This window comes from Pleurodeles waltl, chromosome 3_1 (assembly GCF_031143425.1).
Source record: "Pleurodeles waltl isolate 20211129_DDA chromosome 3_1, aPleWal1.hap1.20221129, whole genome shotgun sequence".
Lineage (NCBI taxonomy): Eukaryota > Metazoa > Chordata > Amphibia > Caudata > Salamandridae > Pleurodeles > Pleurodeles waltl.
In genome coordinates, this window is record NC_090440.1 from 1,645,128,975 (window position 1) to 1,645,144,022 (window position 15,048).

The 15,048-nt window shown below is 40.1% G+C and overlaps 1 protein-coding gene across 3 annotated transcripts in view; it reads left to right on the forward strand.

Annotated features, from left to right (window-relative positions):
* The window catches only part of PDK1 (pyruvate dehydrogenase kinase 1), a 163,164-nt gene that overhangs the window by 37,945 nt on the left and 110,171 nt on the right, over positions 1-15,048 (forward strand). For all 3 annotated transcript variants that reach the window (XM_069225344.1, XM_069225345.1, XM_069225343.1), the window contains exon 4: positions 9,466-9,650. In XM_069225344.1, coding sequence (XP_069081445.1) covers positions 9,466-9,650 — 185 coding nt within the window. The remainder of the gene's footprint in view (positions 1-9,465; positions 9,651-15,048) is intronic.

The following is a 15,048-nucleotide window of genomic DNA, read 5'->3' on the forward strand; positions in this document are numbered from 1 at the left end:
CTGCAACTTCTTATTTTCTTATATATATTATTTTTAGATAGTGTTCCTTGTGCAATCCTCATGTTCCTTTCCCAACCGTATCCCTTTCTCACCATCCAAATTGTTCTCCTACACGTTCCACTGGTAAGCTTTGATTTTTATTGTTTTTCATGTCGCACTCCTTTACTGTTGTTATTACGTTATTTGGTCTCCTGAATGGTACATTTTTCGTTTGTATGTTTTTTTTTTTCTTCCATGAGACTCTCCTTCATATGTTTTAATATCTAATATCACTTTTCTTGTGCTGGAGCCACTCTTGCCTGTCTTTTCAGGTTCTCCGCTGTCCCTCTACCTTTCGGGGTATTCACTTTCTATCTTGTTTTCTTTAGCTTTCATGGACTTTAGTCCCTGTATTGCCATATCCATGTATATACAACTTCTGGAGTTCATCTTCATCCTTTTCTTTTTCTTTACTATCTTGTTTCTTTCCCATTTCTTTGCTTTTGCAAAATTGATATGCCTAGTTTTTTCCTTGTTACAGCAGTTGTTTATTAATTCTTCTTCTTATGCAACTTAGAACTGTTACTTGGAATGTTAAGGGGCTAAACACCCCATTAAACTTCAGCGTGTCTTATCTCACCTTGCTCGTTTGAAATGCCACATTGCTTTGTTGCAAGAGACTCACCTCAACGACTCTGAGGCAATTAAGCTTAAAAAACAATGGGTGGGGGACATTTTCTACTCCCCTTCCATCACAAACAAAAATGGGGTCTGTCATAAATCTCTCAAACCTACCATAATTTCATAGCATCAAGATACAGAAGGTCGCTGGGTACTTGTTACATTTACAATTGACAATATTTCTCTTACTATCCTAAATATATACTGCCCCACACATCCGGATCCAAATTTTTGGAAGAATCTTTCACATATTGTCTCTGAACATTCCTCAAACAATTTACTAATAGGTGGTGACTGCAACCAAATTCTCAATTCATTTTTGGACACATGTTCAACGTCACGTTTCATTCCACAAGCTTTTAAAAACTTTATTTTATAGCATTCTCTCTCTGATTCCTGGAGAGTATGCAATCCCTACCTCTTGGAATACTCTTTTTATTCTCCTACCCACCATTCCCATTCTAGGCTTGATTTATATCTTTCTGAGTAAAGGTTTATTGCAACATATGGTCAACTCTGAAATCTGTGCTATTTTGATCTCAGATCACGCACCTGTGATTACTGACCTTGATCTTTTTCTTAATGGTTCTAAAACATCTTCATGGAGGTTTAATAACACTCTACTTTCAGATGCTACTTTTATCGCTTCCTGCAGTAAGTTTATAGAAGAATACTTTCACATAAAAAATAATGATCAACTATCATTTCATTTTGTGTGGGATGCATTCAAAGCAGACTCTAGGGGTTTCATCATAAGTTACACTCACTCAAAAAAAAAGTCTGCTCAACAAAAATCGACTTCCATCCTTGAAAATATAAAGTCCCTATTCACAAAACTAGTAAATCACATCTTGAAAGCACTAGCCTCAGCTAAAATGGAGTTTAACCAATATACCACTGAACAAGCATGCAGCACCCTCCTGAAAATAAATGCCAGATATTATGGTGGTAACAATAAAGCTGGTTCTCTGCTAGCTCGATATTTGAAACAAAGAAAAGAAAAAACAACTATTAAATCTATCACAGATAACAATGGTGTTAAACACTTTAGAGATAAAGATATAGCATCGTGTTTCGCTTCTTACTATAAGGACCTGTACACTCCAGAACACATACCAACAGTTGAATCTCTCAACCAATATTTCTCTAATATCAAACCAAGAGACCCATTGCAGATTGACCTCTCATCTTTAGACCAACCCCTACAACTTACCGAACTATATACAGCTTTACAATCTCTCCCCAAGGGTAAGGCTCCAGGCCCAGATGGCTTCACAGTAGAATTCTTTATTCAGTTTGCTAAGTCTCTATCCCCCAAACTCTTTCAATTACTTAATCACTTTATAATGTCAGGTTCTGCATCTGGCTCATTTACGGAGGCCATGATTTGTCTTCTTCCCAAAAAAGATCGGGATGCGACTGACTGTAAAAATTATAGACCCATATCTTTAATTAATACTGATTGTAAACTATATGCCAAAGTTTTAGCTCTCCGTTTACTCCCATATGTACCTGACCTTATTGATTCTCATCAGTCTGCTTTTATCCCTAATAGAAATGTAGCAGATAATTCCAGTACTTTTTAAAATATTATTAACAAGGCATCTAAACTTAAGATTCCTCTGGCAGCTTTATCATTGGATGCTGAAAAGGCCTTCGATAAGGTCTACTGGGGTTTCTTGTTGAAAGCATTGGAATGGCATGGACTAGGTACTAAATTCCAACATTTTATATCCATTCTTTATTCCTCACCATGTTCCTCGGTTATAACAAATGGTATCCGATCTCCTTTTTTCCCTCTTAAAAGGCGTACTCATCAGGGATGCCCATTATCTCCTTTACTATTTATACCTTTTCTATACCAATTAAAAACGTCTGAACAATTTACAGGGTTTCAAATTAATAATGCACACATCAAATTTATGGCATATGCTGATGATATTCTTTTGTTCATGTCTCACCCTGACACCTCTCTTCCTGCATTCCTGCATGAGCTCAACTTATATTCTGATGTATCTGGCTATAAACTTAATATAGACAAAACAGTGGTCTTACCACTTAATGCTCATTGCACTGGCTCTGTATTCCTTAATGCAGGATTATCTTGGAATTCTTCTAAGATTAAATGCCTGGGTGTATGGTACTGCACTACTCTCAAGGATACATTACGGATTAATTTAGAAATCTTAGCTGCAAAGCTTGTAGATCTCACACAGAAATGGTCTCCGTTATATCTCACGTGGTGGGGCCGCTTGGACACCATTAAGATGATGCTTCTCCCTATCATTAACTTCTTCCTTATGATGCTTCCTATTAAGATACCTAAACTATTTTTTAGTTCAATTGATAAAATTCTATCCAAGTTCCTGTGGAACGGTAAACAATCCCGAATCTCTCTCTCAAAATTTAAAACTTCCTAAAGTACAAGGTGGAGTTAATTTTCCTGACTTTATAACTTATCACAAATCTTTTGGCATTAAGCAAATACATCCCTATTTATCTACACTTAATGATGCCCCTCAAAAGCTATGGTTTCTTTGGAAGAAACATTTATTTTTCCCTTTTCCCATAAACACATTATTATATTTATGTCTAACCCCCCCAAAATTCTGGTTGCCCAGCACTATCTCCCATTCAGTCAACTTACTGAAACCTTTTTTTATTTCGCATTTTACCCCCATTAATCAATTCTTTAACAGTCATATTTGGCACAATAGTTCGCTTAGGAAAAAAGGTAAAACCTTGCGTTGGCTTGGATGACTAAAGGTATTCTTCTCATTTCCCAATTATATCATAAAGACTCTATCATCCCTTTTACTACTCTCTCAGCAATTTATAATCTCCCTATTCGCTTGAAATCCCAATATATCATTCTTTCTACTCTAGTCCAAGAGGCCCTCAATAAACTTGTACATCATAATCATTCTTCTCTTGCATCGTCTCCACACCCGATTGTAACTTCTAATTATCCTAGGGCAGCTGGAGTTTATAAACTTTTAAGAACGTCTGTTTCACCTAGACTCAAATCACCTATTGAGACATTGTGGGAATCAGATCTTGGTGTTGTTTGGCCAACTTTTTTATGGGATAGAATATGGTATAAGATACATTCCACTGCACGCACTGCAAGCCTCAAACAGACCCTATATATTTTTTATAATAGACTTTTCTACACTCCTGTACGCCTTTACAAACTCAAACTTGCACAAAAGGACAATTGTTGGCGCTGCCACACTCAGCAGGGTACTGATTTTCATATGTTTTTTTCCTGTCCATCCCTATTTACTTTTTGGTCTTCAATATGGTCTCGCATTTCAGCAATTGCTCAGATCTCCTTACCAATGTCATATGAATTACTGTTTTTGGGTGGCATACGCAATATCTGGAGTTCATTCAGGCCTCTTGGAAAATTGGTGGACCTTTTGCTTTCTATTGCAATCTCTATTATTACTCCTAACTGGAAATCTTCAGAGAACATTACTCTCAGACAGTGGTGGAATTCTGTATGTTATCATCATATACTTGACAGCTACAAGCTTGATTCAACAGGAACATTCTTCAAACGTCATCAGCTATGGTTGCCATTAAGTAACTATCTTTCACGCACTGCGAAGGAAATTGATTTTTCTCCTCCTTTTTAAAAAATTTCAATATATTTCCGGTTTTTCTTCTTATAAATACTTATTTCATCTTACATTCGCTGTAACTAATGTCTATTACCTCTCTCTCCACATGGCTATCACTTGATTCCCTTTTCTATTCCTATAGCTCTTCTCCCTCTCCCTCTCTCTTTCTTCTTTCTTTATTCAAACTTGGAGTCTTTGATACTATATTGCTGTATATGCCTAATTCATTTACATGTTTAATGTGAATTTATAAGTATAATATTCCTTATGCATATATATTCACAACTGCATATCTCTGTCCTGGCAATGTTAAGTTAATGTTCTTGTATTTGACTCAATAAAAAACATCTTTAAAACAAAAAATAATAATAATGAGACTGTGTACTCTGATGCACATGTGTTCTCCATATAGATATGTGCTTAGTTGTATGCACATTGAGCAGAATCCGGTTTATTGAGAGCACCTACCCTAGGGTTGTGTATGAAGACATCAGACACAGCATCGCTCAGATCCAGGCAAAGGGCATCCCCTCATAGGCAGGGAGAAGAGTGGGTGAGTACTGATCACGTGATGGCTTTGTTTACAGCAGTGAGCAGTTGCCCCTAAAATTGCTTTCATTTTTTGAAACTGCCTACCTCACTCCCTCCCTCTACCCAGGGTGTGGCATTAAGTTTCCAGCTTTGTACCTAAGGAACTAGGCTTGAAACTCTTACTTAGGCTCAACATCCTTTGATTCTGGGCACATCACTTAATCTTCCCATGCCTATGAACAAGGCATGTGAGCTTGTGTAATGTAACTAATGTTCATGTAAAGCGATCAGCATTTGGTGTAAGACAAATAGATACTTATATACCAGGTGATTTCTACAAGGTTAGACCAGAAAATGAGGATAAGTCACGCCTTCCACACTTAAATTGTGTTTTATTGGCCTACATGGGTAAAAGAAAGACGTTGACATTGACAAAGCCAATAGCTCTTGTATTGCCGAGACCTATTGTCTTTGCCATTGCTTGTTATTACTTGGCATTCTGACTTTATTGCTCTTTTGGTACCGCAAAAATACTTTACACATTGCCAAAAGTCAAGTTTGTCTGCTCGGTGCCATAGCTACCACAGGTTTGAGCTGAAGGTAATTTTGCGATTTGGGCTTCACCCTGGCAAGTTAGTTTCATTATTCATTGCAGTGGGCCCGACTGATAATCCACTTTTTCCAGTAATCAACTATGTTCTATTGTGTGAGCTAAACCTTGACTGTGTGACCAATAGGGTACGCTTCAGAAGCCCATCTTTGTGCCTTTGGCCAAAGGCCCAGCTTCTTAAACAGCAGGAACACACACAGTTATACCTTTGATTCTTCTATGTGGTGGCTGTAACTTCAGGATCTGGAAAACACATGAACTCCAGCTACCAAATCAATGTGTGAACTCCTATACAAACCATTCCCTTATAACAGTCTGCAGTGCCTTCATTCTTCGAGAGTCTCCTTAAAAAGCATTTTGTTACATTAATTTAAAATCTCATCGCTGTATGCAGCTGCTAAGTGTCTCATCCTTGCCATCACTATGCCTTTGTTAATATCCTGAAATGGCCAGTCAGAATCCCAACAGGTCCCAAAATTTCCATTAGTGCTGAGTTGTCTTCTGGAAAAAAAATGGTATCTACTAATTATTCTTCTAATTACTTAAAATCTGCCTCTGAAAGAGTAGAGTCTATCTACTTTCTGCTCCATCTGTTTCTAGGCCCATTTAGCATTAGTTCAGTCTCAAATGTGGCTAAAGGTTTCTTTTCCCTTGTTGTTTAACTAGAAGCAGTAAACTGACACTTGAGAAAACTGTTTCCGATGGCATTCTTCTTTGTTGTTAAACAAATGTAGGGTAACTCCCCTGTAGCCCTGATCAGCATCTTACTGGTCACACCAGTTATTGCCACATCTCTACACACTCGAACCTCAAGAAGCTCTAATGTATCGTCCATGTCTGCTTTTACTTTGGAGTTAATTAGCTCCTGTCAACATTCAAATTGCAAGGAACTCAAGCCTACTGTGCTTCAAGAGATCTGCTCTCGAGATATGTTCTTTTGAAACACTTCCAGTATAATCTGAGCCTGATGTACATGCTTTTATTTGTTGACACTTTTTAGAGTGAAGGCATTTCTAGTATGATGGTTCCAAACGTCCATTTGGTCGTGTTAACCTTGTACCTTCTTGCCTATGTGCACTTAGTGGTCTATGTGTTGTTTGTTCAGTACATGGTAAGTTGCGACAATGAGCCAGTCTGTTCTAAACATATAGTTGTATCCTTTTGCAAGCCTTTTTCAACAATTTATTTAATATATATGTCTGTGTGCTTGTATATGGTCATTTCTAATGAGCTCACTTTTTACCTCCTTTTATTTCTGATTTATTTCTGATTGTGTTGAGGCAATGCCTGTGGGCAAGAGCCGATTTCCTGCAAAACCCTTTGGGTGAGAGGGCTCAGCAATAACAATAGTTATTGCAATAATGTAATAGCAATAACAACTGACGTAGGCCCTCATTACAACCTCAGCGGTCTTTTTAAAAGACTGCTGAGGTTGTAATGAGGGCTGCGGGAGCCAGAATACTGCCAGTGCCGGCGGTATTCCTGGCTTCCTATTATGAGTTTGCCGCTGGGCCAGCGGACGGTAACAGTGTTACCGTCCACTGGCCCAGCGGAAAAGTCACATCAACATTGCTACCGGCTCGTAATAGAGCCGGCGGCAATACTGATGTGCAGCAGGTGCAGTAGCACCCATCGCGCATTTCACTGCCTGAAATTCGGGCAGTGAAATGCGTGACGGGGCTATGTCTGGGGGGCCCTGCACTGCCCATGCCAAGTGCAGGGGCACCTCAAGTCCCCCTTACTGCCAGCCTTTCCATGGTGGTGTTTACCGCCGTGGCCAGGTTGGCGGTCGGGGACTCATAATCCCCAGGACAGCGGTGCTTGCATCGCTGCCCTGGGGATTATGACCACCAGGCGAAAGCCTGACGGTATGTTGGAGGGGCCGGCGGTATGGCCGTGACTATTGCACCACGGTCATAATAGCTGGCGGAACCGCCTGCTTACTGGCGGCCACCAGGGTCGTAATGAGGCCCTTAGTGTGGGAAAGGCTGTTTTAATGAGGCAGGTGCACATCATGTAGTCATAACCCTAGGCCAATGCCTTTACAAATCTACTTCTCCACTATACATGAGTAACCTACCGGTTGTCCTACCACACCCTACCTAATTATCATCCCCCTACAACTCCAACAAATCAAACTACCTATCACTGTGTCCAAAACTGTCCACCCTGAATTAAATTAATTTCCTTTCCTTCTTTAGTTTCTGTCTTCTTGCTGTAAAAAAAAAAAAAAACTCTCCCCCTCCCCTTGAACGGATTCACCCACCCCATCAACAATGAAACTGCTTCGAAACCTGGGAAACCTCTAAGTCAACCGCCACGAAGCAGCTGCTGGTCAGTGACATAAGACAAACATTTTTCCCCGTGCACCAAACCCAACAAAACCACCTGAAATCACATAAGACAAAATGCCCACCATTGCCCCCTGTGTCTCTGGAGAAAGAGGCTTGGCGGGTGGGAAAATTGTTCCCTAACTACTGGAGCTAGTAGCCACTGCCATATTTCGACAAAATGGTAGCTGGTAGCCTAAATCTCCCCTTACAGCACCTAAGCCGCACCCCTACCCACTAGACCTAGTCCAAACCACTGCCAGTCCCCACAGACTGTACCACCCGCCCAACTTACTCCGGTGGCAGACCCACACAGTCATCTGGCCCCAGGACCATATTTCCCTCTTGCTGACTTTTTCCATTTTACCTTCAATCAAGGCCACCTCATTTTCAGCCACCCCCATTTTAGTCTCTGTGACCTTGTTGTTGCTTAGCCCTTCCGTCTTTCTCTCCATCTGTTTTGCCAGATTTCTTTCATGAGAATGTTAAAGGAAGGTATCTGTTCCCTCTGGAAATGGAACCCCTTGGTTCCACTTCTAGAGGGAAGCAAGGGGGGACCAACATAGGCCGCTCCTTTCACCTGTACTGGAACTGCCCTAATGGAAATCAGATACCACTGTTTCATTCAGCAGACAGGGTGTCTCACCAAGTGCACACCATCTTGTTACCTCCGAGTGTGGATATGGTCACTGAGCATTAAGTGTCCGGGTTTCACTTTAGGTTACCTGCTCTCTGCAAGTGGGCTGCACCGTGCTTAAAAACCCTCAAATACAGAGATCAGCCCGAAGGCGGCACAGCTTTGTGAGATGTACACATGAGTGTAGCCATCTTAGGACATACTTCACTCTGTCTCCTCTTTCTTCTTTTTCATAAAAGCAACTGCCATTTTACTAGCAGTTGTCTCGCAGAAAAGGCTCTCGCTGCCCACTCTTTCCATCATCATCCAGGATGTTTAAAACCCACACTGAGATCCATATCCAAACATAGCTTACTAGTGCATTTTCGGATAGTTACTTGAAAGGGACATAATACATTTTGATCCTACGGATTGGTGTTCAAGCAGTGTGACTTTCATCCTGTGTGTGCGACCTGCAGTCTGGCCTCTATAGAAATAACTTAATAATTCATTTACGATATTAGGCCCCTACATTTAGTATTTTATCATTGGCCCAAACTTTGGACAAATTAAAGCTTGTTCTATGATCTGCACAGCAATTTTATTAAGCAGTTGGTTAATGGTGTAATACCACTACTAGTTGGGCAGCGTACTGCTGTTGGTATTTGTCTTTTTTTTTGTCCAACTCTACCAGTATATATGAAGTTATTAGCCTTGACACAATGATGTGAAAAATTACTGTATATTTCAACAAAAGTGCCAGATCCAAAAATCCAGGCCTGGCTTTTGCTTTAAAAGCAAAATCATCTCTAGTGATTTTGTTCTGAAAAAAGCGTTGGGAGGAATTTGTATGTTTCAGGTCTGCCTTGAAGCCAGCATTCATAAGTGAGAAACTGCACCATCAACTGACTGGCACTGAATGATTTGTAATGCGTAGTTTGAGAAGTGCAGTGATGCTGATACCCAACTCATCATCAGAAGGTAGAAATGAAACCAAGGATCTTTTATATGTCACTGTTAAGAAAACCTGCTTTACGCTTGTCGGTTGCTTACTTTAACTTTTCAGAGAGTTGATCACTTTTTTCATTTTAGGTTTACAGATACAGTGATAACGATCAGGAATCGACATAATGATGTTATTCAGACAATGGCTCAAGGTGTGATTGAATACAAGGACAGATTTGGCGTAGATCCTGTGACGTCACAGAATGTGCAATACTTTCTAGATCGTTTTTACATGAGTCGCATATCAATTAGAATGCTGCTTAACCAACACAGTAAGTATCTTTGAAAATTGGAAATCAGCGAAAAAACACAGGACTTTAAAAAAAAAAAAGTTTTGAATTGCAATTCTTGTTTTTGTGTGTAAAATCGTCTATAATTGTTTGAGGATTATCAGGCGAAATGATAAGTGTCTTCAAGCTTTATGTATGTTCTGGTTCACACGTTTGCATTTAAATGTGCGGAACTTAACACTACCCTTCTCATCTAAATGCAGATATCATGTTCTACAGGCACTTTCAGAGGTCCCATCTCCTTCATACCATCTCCCTGGCCCACTCCAGTATATGATTCACCCAGGCTCATGTTTTCCCCCAATCTGCCCTCTGGCTTCTCCTGAGTTGCCCTTTACAGTGTGCTATGAATTTGGATTCCTGACAGTATTGTAAATGCTACATTGTAGGTCATTGCATAACTTCTGCATAACATTACATTTACATCTGCATGACCTGTCATCACTTTGTGTACCTATCCTTAGCCCCTAAAAATATAAAAATGTCTTCCTTCAAACTCTTAACCAGGGGCATAGATTGGTCAGAAAGATTGGAGGAATGTGAGCTTCAAATATTCCGACAATCATGCTGGCATATCATGTTATTCATTATATAAGAAGCAATTTATAAGAGGGGCTTAAGGGCCAGTGGGAAGGGCAAAGAGTGCGGATTGTGAAGGCTACATAAAACACAGTATTTTGTAAAATAACTTTGTATTAAGACCTTCAAAACAAAGATATGAGTGTGTGTTTTTGTCTGAGTGAGTACTTAAAACTCCCAGATGAAATCCGAAAGACACCTTACCATACCCAACTGAAAACTCCTGTACTGAATTAATGATTAAATAAGACATTTATTAGGGGGTTGTACCCCCCTCCTGGAGCTACGACCCTGCTCTTAACTATCCTTAACACATGCAGAATCTGCTATAGAAACTGTTTTAGAAAGCAGTATGGTAGCCCGTAGGGAGCTACACGCAAGCCAATCACACGTCACCTGCCGATGCTCTAAAAAGTGGCATTACTCGCCCACTAGATAGTGTTTCTTGGATCAGATGTAAATGCAGACTGTGACTCCCTACATAATATAATAGTACTCCCCTTTTCTAGAGACAAATAGCATTTTGTGCTAGTGGTACAATCTAGTTCATTCATTGTACCACAGTTACCAATAAATATTAAAACTGGTTAGTCATATGAGATGTTTGTCAACTACCACCCCACCTCAACCGTGCCCCAGATAGCCCCTTGGTAACATTTACAACCCTCCCTTTTCTGATTTACATCTAAAATCTTCCCTCATTCCCCTCTCTCAAATTAAAAACCCAATCCCTAAAAGGTTACAGCCATGCACTTTTAAGTACCCCGAACACCTAAACTGGGTGAGAATTTAGACCGCATTACTGGCATATATGAAGCAGTTACTGCATTGAAGCTGGTGGAACACAGATAAAAGAAGGAAAATAAGTAGACAGCATATTTAGGCACTGCATTGATAGTTTTGAAGTGAACCAAAGCTTGCCAGCATGTTATAACATTTTAGTAGATTGCACATTTTAAATTGATTAGGTTTCAAACCCTGCCTAGGAGCTACCTCACTTTTTTTTTTTTGTCCTCATACACCTCTGGCCTTCGAACCACTCAATAGCGCCCTTATGGTGTTCATCATACATAGAATTAAGTACGGCCAGGGAGAACCAAGCTCTCTCACTCAGACACCAACTAATATTGATGTCCTAAAGACGAGAGTAACTGAGTTCTTTAATCATAGGACACGAGTGATAAATACACAACACATAATACCAAAGTATCTTTCCATTCCCATAGTCATGACCAGATCTTTATCTTCTTGTTCCTATTTGTCTTGCTTGCTTCCACATCTCATCTTGATATAAGCATCAAAGCATTGAGCCAGTCTATATAGGAAGGAGCAGAGGAGACCATCCACTTCTTACAAATTTCCCTCCTAGCCAATAATATTGCATAATACAATATTGTTTTAACATCATTCTTAGTTGATTCTTTCCCTTCCAGTACCAAAAAAATAACTAAAGACGAAGTTAAATAAACATCTTGTCAAAAAATAGCTGAAAGAGCTATGCATACTTCCCTCCAAAAGGGAAACACCCTTGGGCAGTCAAAAAACATATGAATATCAGAAGCCCCTGACAATCCACATTTCGCACACAGCGCACCCTCGCCTCCCCTCATGTGCGAAATCCTATCGGGAGAAAAAGGCCCTATGCAGAGTAAAGAGATGATTCCTCCTCAATGAAGCCAATTTAACAATTTTGAACACCCCTCGCATTGACACTTCCCACCACATCTGGACCTGCCCAAGAGGAAACTGGTCCCTCCATAGATCAGCTGGTAATCTAAAATCACCCTCCGAACCATCCAACATTCCCCAAAACTATTTAGAAACCTTTTGTACTTGGGTGTGAGTCCTTACCAAACTATCTTCTAGATGATTTGCATGGCCCAAAGTAATAGCGGGCTCACAAGACCAATTCCTTATCTGAACATATTTAAATCTTGAAAGTAATCCCTCTGTAATTTCTGTAAGCTCATCCCAAGACAACAAGGTCCCTGCCTCAATCAAATCCCCCCACACTTCAACTCCAGCCCTCTTTAAAGGTCGAGCCAGTACATCTGTTAAACATTCATGAGTGCCTGGGAAATCCCAAACTGGAGCGCCCAGACTATAATATGGAATCTTTGCCACTCAGCGCACCTCAAACCAAACTTTAGCAGCATCTTGTAGGATTCTCAATTTAACTTTCTTGGAGAATTTGGGATCCCCAAACTTATATAGGAAATACCTTGCGCCCCCCTTTTCAGTAGCCACCATACAGCTAAACATTATACCCACTGCTGCCAAATCTGGAGAAGCAAACAACATACTAGTATTCTTTAGATGGAATGCCCATGCATAGTACTAGACAACCGGGAGAGTCAAACCCCCCCTTCTCTCTCTTCCTACGCAACTTCTTCCAAGCTATCCTAGGGCCCTTATGCGCCCATATAAAGGAGGTTATTTTCTGTAGACACAAAACCAACAATTTTTTATAAAAAAATAACGGAATAGAATTGAAGAGAAAATTCAGCTTAGGCAATATTATAATTTTAACCAGATTCACCCTCCCAATAACTGTAAGCGGAAGATGTAACCAACCAAGCATTAACTTGTTACACTCTGCTATAATTGACCTAATATTTACTATAGGTATTTGTTTCAAGTCGTGAACAATGGACAATCCTAAATACCTCATACAAGTCGTGGTACGCCAATTTATAAATTTCATGTTCCAGACCATTATTTCAGTCTTGTCCGAATTAATACAATAACCTATAGCCAACAAAGCAGGCATCGTTGTCTGTAGATCGGAGGTGTAGATAAGAAGATCGTCGGCAAACAAAGCTACTTTCTTCTCCCAGCTCCTGCTCCTAAATGGGGAAATTCTCAAATCCTGCTTAATTCTCCTAGCCAAAGGTTCTATATACAGATTAAATAACAAGGGAGAAAGAGGACTACCCTGTCTGGTACCCCTTGTAATCTTAAAGGGATCAGTTTAACCAACATTAACCAACAGCCTAGCCTCAGGTGCCTGATATATAGATCGAATTACATGACAGAATTTATGCCCCAAATTGCAACCGTCCAAAACTCTATATAGATATTTCTAATTCACTCTATCAAAAGCTTTCTTTGCATCTACCACTAAAACTGCTAAGGGATCCTGGAAGGTGGTAGCTAAATCAATGCCCCCCATCAAATTAAATGTCTGCTCATGTAGAAATCTATTTCTGATAAATCCCCTCTGGTCCGGATGGACCAAATCACTCACGACCCTATTCAATCTGATCGCCCATATCTTAGCGCAAAGCTTATAGTCACTATTTAACAAAGAGATAGGCCTTTAGGAATCACACTTCGATGGAGACTTACCAGACTTTAGAAGAAGCAAGATAGTGGCCCCATACCAAGAAGCCAGAATAGCGGCTCGACCCTCAAAAATCTCTGAAAATAGTTGGAGAAGAAAGGGGATTATAGAATCCCCCAATGCTTTATAAAACTCCACTGGAATTCCATCTGGGCCTGGGGCCTTACCGCTTTTACTCTCTTTTGACACTGCTCTTATCTCTCCCTCCGTGATAGGTCTGGACAGATCGCTCTGTTTACTCCGCGACAAACAAGGGGTCATATCACTTCCCAACCATTCACCAATCGTCTCCTCGCTTACCTCCCTCTCCTCGGTATAGAGATCTGAGAAAAACTTATAAAACACCTCCCCTATAGCCACTGGAGATGTAACACTAACCCCTGTCTGTGTATCCACCAATTCCTTAACCCTATTACGCCCCTGATCCTTTTTACACTTCCAAGCTAGTAATTTCCCCATGTTTTCTCCATATTCTAAGTGGATTTGCTCTCTTGCCTCCCATCGCTTAGTAATCCTAGTTTGTAAAACAGATTCCAACTGTAATTTTAACTGAGAAATCTTATTTTCCAAATATGTCAGATCTCCACCCTTATCGTAGTAAGTATTATATAGAGCTGTTTGTTGTTCTAAAACTTTCACTTCTTCTCTGTATTTCTTATTCCTGTAGCTCACAAGACTTATGATTCTTTCCCTTACCACTGCCTTAAAAGTGTCCCATATTACTGCTCCTGATGCTGTCCCTTGATTCACCCTAAAAAAATCCTCAACCTCTTTCCGAAGAGTACAAATAATCTCATCCTCCATTAAGAGAGACCGATCAAAAGTCCATCTAACCCCACCTGTCTCAAGAGGGCAACTCAAACTTAACATCACTGCAGCATGATCTGATAAATGGGCAGGTGAATAAAATATAGTCTCTACCAAATTACATGTAGCGTGGTCCACTAGGAAATAATCAATCCGTGATGCATGACCGTACTTTTGATTATAAAATGAAAATTCCTGCTTTTGCCCTGCTCTCTGCCTCCACAAGTCACACAAACTAAAGTCCTTCATCATTAACTTTAAATATTGCTGAGAGTTTGGAGTACCCACTGACCTAAATTTTGCTGACCTGTCGAGCCTACTATCAAGGATCACATTAATGTCACCCATCATAATAACTGGACCTGAAAAACTCAAGAGATGGGGAAAAAAAAGTTCTGAGAGGTTCCAAATCATCGCAGTTGGGACCATAGTATCATACCATTGTAAATGCCCTACCCCCCCAACTGCAATCTATGTATAATCCATCTCCCTAACTTATCCGTTAACACCTTAGATAGGGTGACATTCAGCTGACACTTGACCAAAATCGCCACTCCCTTTGTATTAAAATTGTGCTCGGTAGTAGCAACAAAATCCTCTACCCATCTCTATGTTCTGAACAAAGCTGCACCTTCCTCTTTAGTCAAATGC